The 16,681-nt window shown below is 36.0% G+C and overlaps 2 protein-coding genes across 2 annotated transcripts; one reads left to right on the top strand and one right to left on the bottom strand.

Annotated features, from left to right (window-relative positions):
- Window positions 1-1,370: 1,370 nt before the first annotated feature.
- On the top strand, window positions 1,371-11,803 carry LOC144653701 (F-BAR and double SH3 domains protein 2-like). The gene is made up of 19 exons (XM_078513761.1): window positions 1,371-1,599; window positions 1,680-1,777; window positions 1,877-1,922; window positions 3,466-3,545; window positions 3,935-4,079; window positions 4,368-4,430; window positions 4,556-4,629; window positions 5,370-5,433; window positions 5,553-5,681; window positions 5,886-6,008; window positions 6,856-6,951; window positions 7,192-7,323; window positions 8,002-8,091; window positions 8,489-8,540; window positions 9,200-9,259; window positions 9,392-9,564; window positions 9,919-9,999; window positions 10,207-10,387; window positions 10,827-11,803. Exons 1-19 carry the CDS (start codon window positions 1,570-1,572, stop codon window positions 11,591-11,593), a joined length of 2,484 nt encoding a protein of 827 aa, XP_078369887.1. The 5' UTR covers window positions 1,371-1,569; the 3' UTR covers window positions 11,594-11,803.
- Window positions 11,804-14,133: 2,330 nt separating this feature from the next.
- LOC144655187 (uncharacterized) lies at window positions 14,134-16,178 on the bottom strand. The gene is made up of 3 exons (XM_078515401.1): window positions 16,051-16,178; window positions 15,015-15,065; window positions 14,134-14,400 (listed from the first exon to the last, which is right to left on the bottom strand). Exons 1-3 carry the CDS (start codon window positions 16,132-16,134, stop codon window positions 14,290-14,292), a joined length of 246 nt encoding a protein of 81 aa, XP_078371527.1. The 5' UTR covers window positions 16,135-16,178; the 3' UTR covers window positions 14,134-14,289.
- Window positions 16,179-16,681: the final 503 nt, after the last annotated feature.

Below are 16,681 nucleotides of genomic sequence, written 5' to 3'. Positions count from 1 at the left end.
TTCCAGAACTCATTTTCAGAATGTTTTCTCAAACAAACACTGCATTTCCAGACATTTTTGCCCTGATTAATTATCAACAATCTATTGATTAATCTGTTAAAATAGAAGATGTAGACACTGAGTGCAAACTGGATGAGGAAGAGTGTACTGACTTTAAAATTGGAGTAACTCTGCTGGAATGAAAATATGTCACAAACTGAAAATTTTGTTACTTGACTCAAGTGGAAATATCAAGAGTGTTTTGGCCCAGCAAGGTCTCATGGACAGCTTGTGTTGGACTTGTCCGCCTCTCTTATCTATGTGCAAAATGCAACCTTACTTGACTTAGCCATTGATCTATTCCATGGTAAATTAAAAGTAGTGGATAAAATAAATGTTATTGCTTTGTGTAACTAGTCTAGCCTGAATTTTGGTACGTTCCTCTGGTCACTAAAGAAAAAGTTGTCTGAAATTCAGGCTACAACCAGTCTCAAGCTTAAAAAGTCATTTCCTTGAACTGGTACTGTGAAAAAAGCACAAAAGCAAACAACAGCCCTTATTTAATGACTTGCTTGTCATTCTTTTCATCTGCCTGCTGCAATGTATTGATGTTTGTATAACTTACTTGTCATTTAATCTTGTGCTGTACAAACATTTGTTATTTTACTTAATAGAACACAAACATTGTGAATAAATGTCAGCTGTCAAATTCCAGCCAAGGGTATTCTACACTTGGCACATGCTGTGAAAATGTTCCCAGACAAAAAGTTTTCAAAATTAGAGCAAAAATGGTTTGGCTCTTGCGTCCAAAGCAAACTCTCAAACAAAGGAAATATGATGTTTATCCCCAGGTTGACTGAAATAAACACAGATCAGCCACATTTGCAGTCTAGTTGATATATACCCAATTTGAACAAGCCTTTTATACCATATTTCCAAAACACCTGCCATCTATATAGCCTCCCACACAGTCGTTCTTAGGGGTGATCATGTTACACTCCTCCCCCAGGCCACGTGGGGAGGAGTGTACATGAGCGCCCCCAAGAAAGACTGCGTGGGAGGCTACCATCTACACTGCTCGCATAATTTGAATCAAAAATGACTAATTATTAAACCGGTGATTTAATTGTTATTACAAGAATATTAAATTATAACATGCATGCAGTCCTCAACCTTTAATCGGAGAAACTTAAGGAACTACCCCTGCGATCAGGCATTTTTATTCCCTTCCCCTGCTGGGAGGGCATGATTCTAGGTTACCCCTGCCCCCCCCCCCCCCCAACCCAGCCCTCTCAAACCTACACAGTATTGCTTAGATTTCTGAAAAACAGCACCCCCAACTTGAAAACAAGAGTAAATTTTCAACAGAGCTTGATAAATTTTTTGATCATTTATTCCAATCGCTGAGTAGATCGACAGATAGGAAGCCGAGGCGCCTAACAGGAAACTGGGTGAGAGCGCGATAAAGCAATATGTGACGTAATTCATTGTCACCGACTCAAAACCGTCAAAGATGGCGGCCATATTTTGGTCATATTTCTTTTCGTTGTTTATGTTCTCGAACTGTGAATTAGGCTAAACCTAGCCGATATGACAACACAGAATCAACCCCAGAAGAAGGTAAGAGGTCCTAAGATCGTGTCTTGCCGTGCAACGCCATACAAGAAGCTAATCTGTATTTACTTCCCTGAATCGAACAGATCAAAATTTTACAACTTCTTCGCGCTATTCAAGCCGAGCAGCTCTCCAAATTGCAGCAGAAACATCAACTTGAACAAGACTTACTAGAGGATGTTAGGTGAGTGGAATTCTGTTCTTGTTCGGCGATTCTGCAATTTGGAATATATTTAGCAAACTATAAACGCTTGCATATTTCTTTTTCGATTTTTTCCTCTAGAACCTACACAAAGCAACGGTCGACAATCGAGAGAGAATATGCCCAGGTAGGGAAGTTATTCGTGTTTAACGAAAATGAAGCATTCCAAAAGAGAGAATTATGACATTTTTGCATTAGATAGTGGTGATAAAACTTGGGTAAATAAATTAGGTTCTATTAATTAATCAGAGAATTCGTTAAGCTTGTCGGTATATACCAGAATATTTTAACGGTTCGTATTCTTGTAAAAAAATGCCCTGTTTATGGCTTCCGTAGCAAGAACTCAAGTACTTTCCTTTCAAAGGACGCATTTTTCTTCAGGGAAGAACGTTTATTTGAAATAAATTGATAGAAATTACTCAAACATTCGAACAGCTGTCTATAAATACACATAAATAAAATTGCCAGAATTTGAGGCTAATTGTCCAAGATTGCTTTTCTTTGTCAAATTATTGGCACACGCAGACTATTTTATTAACAACTTGTATCAATATAACTGCATGGTCAGTATAACCTTTTAAATCATAAGTACCCCTTTTGAGTAGTTAAGTTTGCTTGAATGCTTGCAATTTTTGATATTGGTTGCTTATTTGTCTGTCTGGATTATCAAACAGCTTTTTACAAACTGTTAGAATTTAAAATTATGTTGTTAGTGAAAGTGCTTTGTACATGTATGTAGTGTTTATTTTTTGTATTTTTGACATACTGTTTTTGAAAAATGTGGCAAATAATTGTATTTATCCTAACATGAATTTCTGCTTTTGGGGGGTTATATATTATTGATTGCTAATTAGCCACATAATTAGTGGTATTTGGTTGTAACGATTGTCAGGAGTAAATCGCTATATAGTCATTACACAATTAGGTCACCCCAAATGTTATGCTCGGTATCTAATATCAAAAGACCATTGGTCATATTATCATATCATACTCTGAGAGGTCTCTAGTTTCCTTCAGGAAGTGTTTTTCCAAAGTGTGGATAATATTATGCCATCCATTATATAAAACATTGTCCAGTGGATAAATGTTAGCAAAACAAATTATGCTGCTTATGCAATGGATAATGCTATCTACCCTTTAAATAACTGGGCCGACTGTAAAATTCTGAAAATACCCCCCCCCCCCCTAAAAAATAAGGTCCCACATCTCAGATACAAAAATCCTTTCAAATCTTTACATTTAGCTATAACCTTTAAAGGATGATACCCCCCCCCCCCCCACCACCACCACCACCGTCTATATATTAAGCTCTCTCTGAAAATTAGCTCGTGCACCTGAAGGCGACGTTGAGCAAATATAAGTGCAGGGCTTACTTTCAGAATGTTAAAGTAGATTGGTGATTAAGAGAAGGCAAAATGGTGATATGGTTACCAGTGAAAACAACCTCAAACTAGATTTAAGTTGAACAAGTTACTCCTAAGCAAGTTTTTGGTAAAGTAAAACCAATGCTGGTGCTATAAACTTACAATTATAGATCTTTTATCTTCACAAGTTTTATCTTGTATTCAGTGATTGAATTGTAAACATTTTTAAAACCAAGAGTTTACTGACTTCATGCTTTGCTCTATACATTTTGCTAAGTTTGTCTTCAAATTCTGACCTTTCCTTAGGCTTTGCAAAAACTCAATTCCCAATTTCTTCAGAAGAAAGAGCTGTCTGCAGAAGAGATAACAGGGGAAAATGGACACAAGTAAGCATGATCTCACTGACATAGAACTTTTTAAAAATAATTAATTAAAAAAGCTTGTTAAAACAAGCATCTACTAACAGTATAATGACTTCAACTGGGGCCACCCAATACTTCAATGACCAATAGATGAGGCCCTGCCAGGGGGGGGATCGCTGTCGGTAGTTGAATTGAAGGAAAATTGCTTGTCGTTGTCGGAATTTAAGTTTTTTCAAAAGGGTTGTCATTTGTCGCGATTTTATTTTATGTGCTGTCGCTACTTTCTGGGCCGTGTCGCCTGTCAGAGTTTACCTTGGCTGGCAGGGCCTCCTAGATTAGAGTCTTCCTTTTGGAATGCAGCAGCAATTTCCTTTTAATTATTTCATTTTCATTGCACATTTGCCTTTCTGCAGAACCCCTCATGGAGTCTGGAAATCTCTGCTTGATGAATCAGAAAAGAAGGCTAAACAGCGAATGGCCATCTCAGAAGAACTTCAGGGACAGATGGCTGAAAGCATGAAGACTCTGAAGTCAAACAAAGCCCAGGTTTTTAAGAAGGTATGTGTTGAAGTTAGAGTATGTACAATAATAAGTGGAACAAGTAAAGCAAAGTGCTGTTAGTTGTGGTTCATTCTGACCTTGTTGTGTAGTGCTATGTAGGGGCTCATATTGAAAAAACATTATGTTCCAAGAAAGGATGGTTTAAGCAGAAATATCGTACATTTGTGGATTACAAGGTAGCGTAATTGATAGATTTAACAACAAATGCAGCCATCAGAGTTTTAAAAACATTCTGAAGATGTTCCAATAAATAGTAAACTTAACTTTTTTCCCATTTGTTTTCAGTGCCAAGAACTTACACAGAAAATTCATGAAGAACTTTTTGAGACAGCACGTGAATTATCTAAGGTAAGAAAGTCAGGACTGTTAGTTTTGTAAACAGAAGTGTGTTTTTGTTAACATCTGAAAATTATGTAAAAATGTTATCACAATAAATTGACTTTTGTTTATTATTTTTATTATAACAACTTTAGGCTAAGAAAGGTTATGAAGAAATGGAAAAGTTGGCTCAGGTGGCACGGGAACAAGCTGCAGACGCAGAAGACAAGTAAGTAAAATGTTCTATTGACCTGAACCCTCAACTTATTTGGGAGAATTTATTACAAAATGAAACCACACCCAACACAATTACAGATATAGAGGATATTACATGGTTGCGCAGAGATATGAAATTTATCTTCGAGATCTGTTCAAATCGATCATAATTACGATGTTTGTTGACGACTTTCCGACAGATCTGCCGACCAGCAATTTTCCGAAGGCAGGAATTTCTGAAAGTGAAGTGCAAAACTGTTGTTACACGGGGAAGGTCGTACGAATGTTTCCGAACATTATCCAGGCCGCGCGAACAATTCCGAATCAGCAATTCCCAAAGAGCATCCGGAGATTGCAGAAGATACATGCCCGAAGGATGCCCAGATCCTCGAACGTGATGTTGTCGACTTAATATCAAGAGGCTTTACTTGGAGTCGTGGCTCATTCAGCATTGAAACAGGGCAAACTTGTCAGAAAATGTTTCGAAATCGATATCTTCACCTTATGTGCCTAATTAAAATAACATGTTATTTTCACGTGTGAAGATATGATTTTTTCGCGCGAGCCCAAGACTTTCACTAACTCTGATGAAGGTGAAATGTCACCGAAATTTATAAAAAAAAAATGCTTAAAAAATATTCTTTAAAATATTTGGGAGACACCCAATGAAACCACACCCAACACAATTACAGATATTAAATATAATGCATGTGTATTACTGTGTAAATGACTAGAAATCGTTTTCATTGACAGGCTCAAGAAAAAGAATGTCAAGTTTTTTCAATCCAAAACATCATTGGAAAAGAATTTAAACAAGGTATCTAGCACTACTGCTAAACAATCGACATGTTGCGTATTTACTAATAATTATTTATAGAATAAACAGTTAAAATGTATTTATTACTCATCAATGCTTGTTCTTGTTTGCTTTTGTAGAGCTCCAGTAGACGTGAGATATGCGAAAGACGGACAGCAATGGCTAGAAATGATTACATTTTATCACTTGCCACAGCAAATGCACACATGACAAGATACTTCTGCAAGGAGTTACAAGACATCATGTCTGTAAGTTATGCTTATAAAAACAACTATCCAGTCTTTACTTAGTACAGCAAAAATTAGGTGCATGCATAGGCAGACCTTATAAATAAATAATAAATAATTGTGAAATATTGTTCAAAAATCTAATCCCAGTCATGTTCATCTGTTGTATATTTTGTGACATACAATGCGATATTAAATGAATTTCCTTGATTTTTTTTAATACAGACTTTAGATGGTGATTTTTTTGACCAGTTGAGAGGATACTTCACTACACTTGGTCAAGTTGAAGTAGATGCATGCAAGAATGCCATGCCAGGATTTGAAACAGTGGTGTCACATGCAAACACAGTAAGCTAAAAATACTTAAAAAAAAAAAGTTATCTGTATTAAGGGAAAAAAAAAAAAAAAATTATAAAAAAAAAAAAAAAAAAAAACACAGCCCCGGGTTTTCGCCCCCCAAAAAAAAAAAGAAGGGACGGGTTTTTCTTCTCAAAAAAAAAACAAAAAAAAAACACCCCCCAATATTTTAAACCCCGTGGGCCGGCGGGGGGTCGAACCCCCGCCCCCCCCCACAGCAGCCGGCGCTCTACCAACTGAGCTAACCAGGCGGCGTAGAGATGTTGTCGTTCAAGTGGAGGGTCCAGGGCCTGCAAACTATCTGGATTGTAATGTTCTTGTCTTTTCTCATCTGCATCTGGATGGAATTTGTTCCCTGCGCAACCATCCAAACTAAGGTTTGGATCCCATTACAGCTGCGTTGTAATGGGTATCATTACTGACAAATGTGGTCCACTATTACCGGTACCACTCTCCTCCAGTCATGTTAACACTTTTGCTCAGGTGTATTAAAATTCCATCTGGGGGAAAGGGAGGGGGAGGAGAAAAAAATAAAAAATTAAAAATTTTTTTTTTTTTTTTTTTTTTTTCCCCCTCCCCCCCCCCCCCCCCCCCCCCCTTTTTTTTTTTTTTTTTAAACGGGGGGAGTCGTGGAGAAAAAAAAAAAAAAAAAAGGTGGGGGGGGGGGGGGTTATATAGAAGGGGGGAGAGGAAAAATATATCCAAGATACAAAAAAAGTGCCGACTGTCTCAAAAATTTTGGCACCCATTGTGGTCTCTTAATGGCTGTGTTAAATAATTAATGGTCCATACAATACATTAACAAATTAAATATATTTATTGATTTTTTTTTTTTCAGATTAACAGAGATGTGTCTCTTCAGTCATTCCTGGCAAAGAATAAAGTGTTTTCTGAAGTTGTTCAATATGAGTTTGAATCCTGCAGACACGATAAAGTGAGTTGTTTGAGCTTATAGATTTAATATTTATAAATTATAAATTATAAATAAATAGTATTTTATAAATTTATTTTACATTATACATTTTTAATAGTTATTAGTCAGACTGGTAGAACTAGAAAGATTGTGCAAAAATCTCAGATAGATCTTTAAGGCTTGATCGATTCAATGATCAGTGTGTTGAATCTGTAATGTCAGGTTATATTTATTTACTTTTTTTGAAACTCTTAATGTAAGGTAAGAACGCTAACAACAGAACACAATGCTGGTCTAGCACTCAACAAAGAAGCAAGAAAGTTAGCCATGAGACTTGCAAAGGATCAAATGAGTCTGAAGGCAAAGATCAAGCAACTTCAAGCTGTTAAAAATGTAAGTCTTAATGATACTTTGTGTGTCCACAGCAAATTACTTTTTTATTACAGAAAAACTGAAGGGGTAGGAAAGGGAAATTAAAATACATGACGAGAGAAGAAAAATATTCTTACTATATACTCTATCACCTCTATTTGCATTTAAACTTAAGTGGACCGTTATTTTACTCTTATCTACTTGATAATAAACTCAAGATGAGTTCGGAACGTTGTGGCTTATTTTTGCTTATTTTTATACTTAATTGTATATCGAAATGTTCTCTCATTAAATAACTAGAGGGAAAAAGAAATAGCTAAAATCAATGAATGTACTAACGGTAATTTTATATAATTTATCTAGTGACATCATTTATTGTAATTATCCTGACTTGTGTTTTTTCTCAGTGAAGTGTGTAATCCTGTAAAAACAGTGTAGCAACACTTCCTACAACGGCTAGTTTCCTTCACAGCGGTTGCTTCAGCACTTGTCACACAATGTTCCCTTGCATGACAACCCAAATAACAGCTGTGGAGGAGACTATGCGCAGCTTGTTTAAGACAAATATTTTTTTTTTTAATTATCTCCTGGGGTATATGTATTGTGGTACATTTGTTAGCTGAGTTTTGTCATTGTTTGACACAATGAAACAAAACCTGACAGTCATTGCAGCCGTAACTGTTGCTCATGTTTACTTAGACTGACGATGCAGCATCAGCAGCATCTGATGGTAATCAAGAGGGTGAACAGAGTGCCGACACGCTAAAGGAGAGCATCAGACTCATTGAGGTTTGTACCGTTCTTGACTTTTATTTACTACTTAACTCTACATATGACTGCTCGCCTCCCACCAATGTGGCCCAGATTCGATTCCCGGACTCCGCGTCTCTGTGGGTTGAGTTTGTTGTTGGTTCTCGTCCTTGCTCCGAGGCTCCACAAAAACCAACACTTCCAAATTCCAATACGATCGGGAATACACGGCCCCACAAGCTTATAGCATTAAACATCATCGTGTCTAAATAAAGGTAATTAATTCTTTATTTATTTTTAGCTACTGTTTTGATGGAGTGATAATTATATGCATGCCAAAAGATGTTTATTTTATTTTCTTGAGGGAGGTGTCCTTAAATGGACATTTGTCTCTCTTTTATACATGTTAATAAGAAGTCAAATTGACTATTTTCAGACAAGCAAGTTAAAAACAGAAGCATGTCTAGAAGTTATGCGAGAGGCTGGAGGTAAGTAAACTGATTCTCTTGTCAGACCATTTTTAAAAAGTTGTAAAATTATTGAACATCGTGGCCGTTTTGTTGTACTATATGATTTGCTGTCGATAAGTCATTGGCCTGGGGGGGGGGGGGTACCTGGGATTTTAAGTGACGGGGATGATCGAATGGGGGCAAAAATCAAGACCCAAAAAAATCCCTAGGGCTTCCAACATAACCCAAAAAAAATCTCTAGATCAAAAATTGACCCCTCAAAAATCAACAGCAAAATATGTTTGTTTGCACTTTATTCGCAGAACTACTCAGCCAAGGCACTACCACAAATCTTCAGATTGTTTTGAAATTCCAAAAACATCCCTACTCAAATCAAAAAAAATACTGTCTTGCCAAATTTTCCCACCCAAAAATCCCAGAATCGAAAATTTCAACCCCCCCAAAAAAATCCTTCAATCATCCCCGTCACTTGAAATCCCGAGTACCCCCCCCCTCCTCCTGGTGTTATTGGTAGCCATAGAGTGATTACAAACGGGTAGGTGTGGTATTATTAATTTTGCTACCTACATTGTCACTTTTGAATCTTATATTCACAAGTAAAAAAGTTTCATGATTGGATCAGATAACACAATAGTTATTCTACTAGTAATGTGGTGTTCTTGTTATTTTTTTCTCAGTGAACGTTGATGAATGGATGAAGAGCGCTAATTCTCTGTCTCCTAACGACATGGAAGCTGGTGAGTTTTTCTAGGATCGATACGTTTGCACAACATCAGCTTTTATTAAGAGTTTACTGACTGAAATTTTATTAATAGTAGAATAGTAGAATTTTTTCTGTGTTCTTAACTTTTTAACTTTTTACAATTCAGATTTTCATGGAAGCGAGAACTCCTTAAACTCATTCAATGATGACTTCATTGATGACGACTGGGATGACATGGACGACACTTTCACTGCAGACTACTCATCAGATGAGGATGCGAAAAGTGTCTCATCAAACTGCTCCATTCCAGTGGCATGTGTTGCTTTGTACAACTTTGATGTATGTATGACTTGGAATCTCATTTCACACTTTTAACTTTGATTTTAATGATGTAACATACTGCAAAGTACTTCCAGTATTGCGACTTTAGGATGCTTTTACAGGTCAATATTATCTTAAGTCATTAATTTCTTATGCATTGTTCCAGAACATACCTCCACCATAGAGGTTTTTTGGTTGAAATTCCCCAACCCGTATCCCCCTCCTCTCCCCCTTCAGCACCCACCCTGCAAATTCCAGCCCCCCTTCCCCTTGAAATTCCAAATGATCTTCTGTAGGGTGGGTGCGTATGGATATTTTCTGGAACGACACAATAATGTTCTTAAACTTTGTCAAATGTTTTGTTTCCTTCAGGCAACAGACTCCGAAGAACTCACCATTGCTGAAGGAGAAGAACTAGAAATCATAGAAAGAGATGGTGAAGGATGGTGTAAGGTAACACATCAAAACTACAGTGAAGCTTGTTTAACCATGAGCAAATAATTATTATTGTCTTGTTATAAATCAGAGATAAGATGAAATAACCATTCAGAATCAACCACAAACTGCTTGCAAGCAAGAGTCAAAAGGTTCCTGTAGTCATGTGTCATTGTGGGGTCTTTGGGTTTTTGCTAAATATTTAATGTTGCTTCATTATTGCAGGGTCGTAACAAATCAGGCCAAGTGGGATTTTTTCCTGAGTCCTATGTTGAAGTTGGACCCACAGCTAGCCACTCCCCACCTCAGATCACGCCAGGTAGTTCCTATACAGATGGTCCCATTGGTGGGTCACCAGTAAGTGTCGCAAGCATAGGGCAAGCAACTTCAGCTTCAACAAAATACTGTAAGTTTAAGTTTTTTCTTTTTCTGTTATTTAGTCATTTGAGAATGCCTTTAACTTAGAATAGAATGGCTAACAGTAGCTGTGTTTTAGCACACATAGTACAAGACTATCATCATCATCATCATCATCATCAGAAACTTTATTATTTTATGTGTCAAAATCTTTTAGCTTGCCTAATGAGGCCTACCTGGTACTTATTGGGGACACTCTCAAAATAAAATAATTACAAGATATAAGTTTATTATAACAGTATTAAAATTGTGCTCTTTGATAAAATTATCAACCATGCTATCTTGGTATTTTGTCTATTAAATTTTTCGGAATCTAGTATACAAAATTTGTAAGAATGATACTCTGTGTAAAATATGCATACGTCATGATCACTATAATTTGTAAATGTCTTTTTATTATTTTATTGATTCAATCTTTTTCTTGGTAGTGTGTTACGTAAGAGCACTATATGACTATGAAGCAATGGGTGACGATGAAATATCATTCAAGGAAGGTGACATTGTTGGAGTAATTCAAACAGATGACAACAATGTTGATGACGGATTCTGGTACGGTGAGTTTCAAGGACGTAGGGGTGTATTCCCTTCTTTGGTGGTGGAAGATTTACCTGAAGGCTTCCAAACAACAGACACTAACATGAATGTTACAGACTCCTTACCGTCAACCTCATCAAGCAACACTAGAGCTGGGGATTACATAACACTGCCATTAGATTACAAAGCCAGCGCATCAGCGCCTGCGGCATCAAATATGTTACAACCTGTAAGAAAAGCCCCGCCTCCCCCTGCCGACTCTCCAAAAATTCCAAGAAGTACAACAATGGCTTCAGGAGGAGCTAGAGCTCTACTGCCGCCCACAGACCGTCAACGAGCAAAAACTGAAAATTCTACAACAATGAAAAAACCAGACAGTGGGGCATTTTCAAGAAGCATGTCACAGAATCCATCCCTTCAATTAAAAATGTATGAGAATATAAATCAGTTGGTGCCATCCTCAAGGCCTCCTGATTATGTTAATGTTAGTGATCTTCCATCGTCAAGTGCAAATGGTCCATCAACATCAGGAAGTACTTCACTAAGTGCTCCTAAACCAGTGGCAAGGTCCCGTCGCCCTGCCCCACCTCCTAAGCCTCCTCCACCAACTGCAGCTAGCAAAAATTCATTTACCGGTAATAGATCAATATCTTATGTTTGAAAGTTGTTAGTGTTCTAAAGAAGATAGTAATAATTATTAATATAAATGACTATACTCCTTTTAAGAGATATTAAACAATCCATCACTAGAATTCTCAAAAAAAGGCAGCAACCCATAAAAATTACATGTTCCTCTTGGGTATATCATTCTTGCCACCTGGATAAACATTGTGATTTTACCCAATTCCTCATTGTAGCTAGTCTTCATATATAAAAAAAAAAAAAAAAAAAAAAAAAAAAAAAAAAAAAAAAATTTTTCTCTCAAAGAAAAACCCCCAAAAAAAAAAAAAAAAAAAAAAACAAAAAAAAAAAAAAAAAAAAAAAAAAAATCCCCTACACAAAAAAAAAAAAAAACCAACACCCTTCGTCTTGTCACATCACTTTTGTGCCTTTTTCCAACAACCTCTCTCGAATTAGCTATATACGAGAGGGTGTCTGCTTAGAAAATGCCTCCTTTAGAGTTGTCTGCTTAGAACTAGGGGAGGCGGCAACTTTTGAGAAAAAAAAAAAAAAAAAAAAAAAAAAAAAAAAACAGGTTGGCATGTAGTATTTGTGGGTATTTGGAGGCCACCACTTAGTGTCTTCCTGAGAATCTTTTTTTGGAAAAGAGTAGAGCAAATTGAATTACATAATTTGACAGGAATAATACAGTCATACTGTATTTAACACAAATAATAACCCCATAATATAATGTATTCTACCACTTCAAATTCATTCTGAGCTAGTTGCTGTTAACTTGGATAAATTATTATTTCACTGCATTTACAGTACTTCACCATACTGGCAATAATCTGATATGAATTTAAAAATCTAAAAAGTGCTAAATAATTTATCTAGTAAGTTAAGATACCTTTTGTACTAAAACATACTGTAGTTAACAAAACCATTAATGAAAAAGGTTTCCATGACCCACCGGCACTGTAAGGTTTATACGGTAACATTAATTTTTAATGAATTGAAATGTAATGTAAATACCAAGTAAGTTAAATAGGCTTAGTTTAGAAAATGTCATATTATGTATATATAATCATGTTTTTTTTTTTCAAAAATGCATCCAAGTTTAATAAGTGGAACATAATATAGATACAAAGCATACTGATGTCTGACTTCTGATATTGAAGGTCCCATAATTTATTATGATGGCCCTTAATGTCTAAAATGAAAATTTTATGAGAGACAATTAACCACTGGGAATAGTATTATTCCCATTATTATATTATGCTGCAAGCTTGAGATCTATACCAGCTAATAGCTGCCAACAGAAAAAAATTGGCTTGCTCAATTTTTGACCTAAGAAGTAAGCGTCGGCTCTTAATTTTGAAATGGCTGTACTTTCATGAATGGTAAACAATGTTCCCTTTTTATGGAATCAAAAGAAAATGTTAAACAGAGAATGTATTGCTGTGTGAATAGTTTTAGGTTATGCAAGTAATGCTGGCATTGGTTGTTGTGTTGGAATTTACCACTCGGGCACTGCGGTGATGTTCAACTATATTTTATGTTTGCTTCTTTGTGTTCTCTTGTCAAAAGTAATCCTATTAACTAGTTAACAAATGGTAATTTCTAGGTGTCGCTGTGTCGCTTTGCAGTGACTGGTCATTAGACAAACAAAAGTCTCTGAAGTGTATCCAGTGCCCACAGCTAGTTGTGAAAATCAGCTGGTCTGGTTTTTATTGCCTGGTTTGCATTTGATTGGCTAAATGGCACATGGATACACTAACAAGACTTTTAGAGTAAAATACCGTAGATGTGTATTTTATTGATAATTTGTTATGTAAGAGATGGAGTGTAAAATGCTAAGGCAAGGTCCACTGAGGCATGATATCATTGCAGCAAAGCCCTCTTGAGGTCCCACCCACTCTGCCTTCAAAACTTTGCATTTTGAATATAGTGCCCAATAGTATGCAGTGAACCTTTCCTTAGCAATTTGACACCCCAAATGTTTTATTGATGTTACTTGACATGTTACATTTAAATGTTATTATATAAGATCAGTCCAAATGAAAAAGTCAATGACTGGCTAATGCATTAATAAAAATATGCCAAGTACCTCTAAAATGCTTTGTCAACAACAATAAAGGCAATATGAGAGATATACTAAATAACTGTGTGGTTTATTATTTTCTAATATTCATTTACCATTTATAAATAAAAACATAAATAAGGAGGTGCATTTGTACCACATACTATATTTCAAAAACCCAGGTCAATATACTTGCAACTGTGTTCAACTTTATTAGTTGGTCGACTTGGCTACCAACTCTGCTAGTTTACTCAGTGACAGCTACTGTTCACATTCACTCTTTCTAACAGATAGGTAACTGAGGTGGCCTCCCCTTCCTGGTGGTTTCTGGGTCTCCTCATCTCCATATGTCTCTTTTTTGTTTCTATATGATGATGATGATGATGATGAGTGTCCTCACTCCATCTGTGTGTCTGTCGTGTGCAGTAACTAGGCAGGGACAGGACCAACACCAGGTGTCTGTCTAGGGAGGTCCATCTTATGAGATGTCTGTAGAGGAAGTTGACTGAGTGTATTCTGTAACTTTGTGGACCAGAAATTCACTCTCTTCACCTGATCTGTAAATGCAGCAGTACTCAAGATCGAGACAGATTATTAAGTTCCCCAGGACTGCATTTCAGCTGATTGCCATATTGCTCAGCCATCATTCAGTTCTGCCATTCTTATTTCTTTTGTCATCCAATGTGTGGAGTCTTCACAACTGTTTGTTCTCTGCTCACAAAGATCCTTACTCGCTTCTCTTCCAAGTTTTGTATGACAAAGCTGTTTTCAGGAATGATTTGAATCTGCAATGGCAATGAAACAAGATCGTAAATTAAATGAATTGAGTGAGAGTAGGTAGTGTTATCTTTAAAGAAAGCTTTCCTGCCCCCAGGCCTCGCCCTCCCTAACCTCCAGGGATATAAACCTTTGACAGAAAAGTACCAAATCCACCCCTGACTTAATTTGCCACACAGTGGAAGCCCTCTCTCCTCCACAGATGGCTCTTCATGCAGGGAAAAATTTGAAAAAATGAAAATACCGGTAGGGGGTGTGGGGTCATGGGAAGGGCAGAAGGCAGTCGCTTCTCTCTTTCTTCCTTCGAAGTGTCCCCCGCGCACTTTTATCTCTCCAGTGGCTCCGCAAACTTACTTTTTTAACGCCTCCCCATTTCCCAGCCTGTTCGAAAAAAAAATCTAAATTTTAAAAATATTGTTTTCATTTTTCAGCTAATACTTTTTGTTTAACTTTAGAAGAACTAACAAACTTGTTACTCAAATCCCACATTTTTTTCACTTATGAAGAGCCCCTTGAAATATCAGATGTTCTAAATTATACCTCATATTTTAACAATTTTATGGATTACACGCAATTAATAAAACTGGTACTTCTGTTTTATTTTTATGAAGGTAATATTTACTTTTAATCCTGGACATTCCTTGTCAATAATCATAGTTGCTTCTTCTGCATCCTGAAAAAGTTTTAGTTTCATTTTGGTGCTTAAGTTATATTTTTAAACATAGAAATATTTAAAGGGATACTCTACACAATGAGAAGGCCGAGAAAAAGCAGAGCGGAAACAAAAATTAAAGATAGAAACTTCACGGACTTAATTATTGTATTTTTAAACATAAATATTTAAAATTTTCCTAAAAATTTTATTTTATTTAAAATACAATACTGAAAATCTATAGCAAAATTATTCTCCGTGCCTCATAAGTGAACAGAAGTTTAGATGGGTATTGATTGTTAAAAATAGCATATTTTAAGGGGTTTTTTTAAAAGCCCTAATGTCATAAAAAAAAAAAGGGAGAAAGAAAAAAGAAAAAAAAAAAAAAAAAAATTAAAATATTCCCCTGAACCTCGAATTAATTCCTTTGTTTGTCATCAGTGGAACGTAATTCAAAACTAGCCTATTCTTTTATTTCATAGATTATTTTACACATGCTATTTTATGACGTCACAATACAGAAACGACTTGTGCATAATTAGCATAAATTAAAATAAACAAGGAAGACTTTAAACAGCTTTAAAAAGAATATTGAGTATCGTCTCCTCGCAGGAAAACGTTCAAAATAAAATCCCTCGTGAGCTGAGAATATAATAATTGCCTCTTAAAAGATATTCACAGCAGAATTTAATAAAATATTCACCGAAGAGTCTTATCTCCGTGCGTATTTATTAATATGGCTTTCGGGGTTTATCGCTCCCCGAGGGTTCAATCTCAAAGCTGCTTTCGATTTCACAACAATAATTTGAGCAATACTTTATCGAAAACAAGCGACCGAAACCACAAATTCGTCTGATTTAAAATTCAAAAGTTTTTGAAGCCTTTGAAAGACAATCCGATCGCATAGCTTACTGTAAATTTGTTAGTTTTTTCAGCGTACATATTTCGCTATCCCTTCTGTTCCCATGATCACTGCCAAAAAAAAAGCAAAATTTTAAAAATTTACCTTTCCTACAAGCTCAGGCCATTCTGTCTTGGGTATTTTCTGTTTCTCTTTCCATCTGAATAATTTCTGTTTTAGAAGAGACATTTTAGTTTTATACTTGGAGCTAATTACCAAATCATCCAGAGAAAATCGATGTAAACACAGATAGAGACTCGTCATGACATCGAGGCGACACTTTGGCGGGAACGTAATTTATTTATTACCCCTTCCCTCCCCTCCCTCCTCCCTTAAATTATTTCAGTTTCTAACGCTGCTGATATTCGAAGACTGATCTTCTTTATCCTACTTCCTTGAATTTCAGGTAAGAAAATATAGAATTCCTAAAAATCACTTTGAGGTTTACTTCTGGGGTTTATTTTAATGTAAAAGTTTATAAAAATTAGAATTGTTTTTTTTTTAATATAGATCCGCGTTTTATTTTTGGTGAAAAGATTTGTGCGCAAACTTCTCCCTTCCGATATTTATAAAAATCATTTTGTATAAAAGTGGCGGTTGTAGCCCGTAAGTCAAACGTCTGAAGCATTTCATTATTAAATTTGGACTAAACACACAATTCTCAAACTTAGTTCGCACGCAAGTTTTTTGTCGAAGGACTGTGGAGATTTTATTAAACACTGTCATTTCGTCTGGT

The sequence above is a fragment of the Oculina patagonica genome, chromosome 5, assembly GCF_052425735.1.
Source record: "Oculina patagonica isolate OP01 chromosome 5, crgOcupat, whole genome shotgun sequence".
Classification (NCBI taxonomy): Eukaryota; Metazoa; Cnidaria; class Anthozoa; order Scleractinia; family Oculinidae; genus Oculina; species Oculina patagonica.
This window is presented reverse-complemented; position numbering and strand designations above follow the sequence as displayed.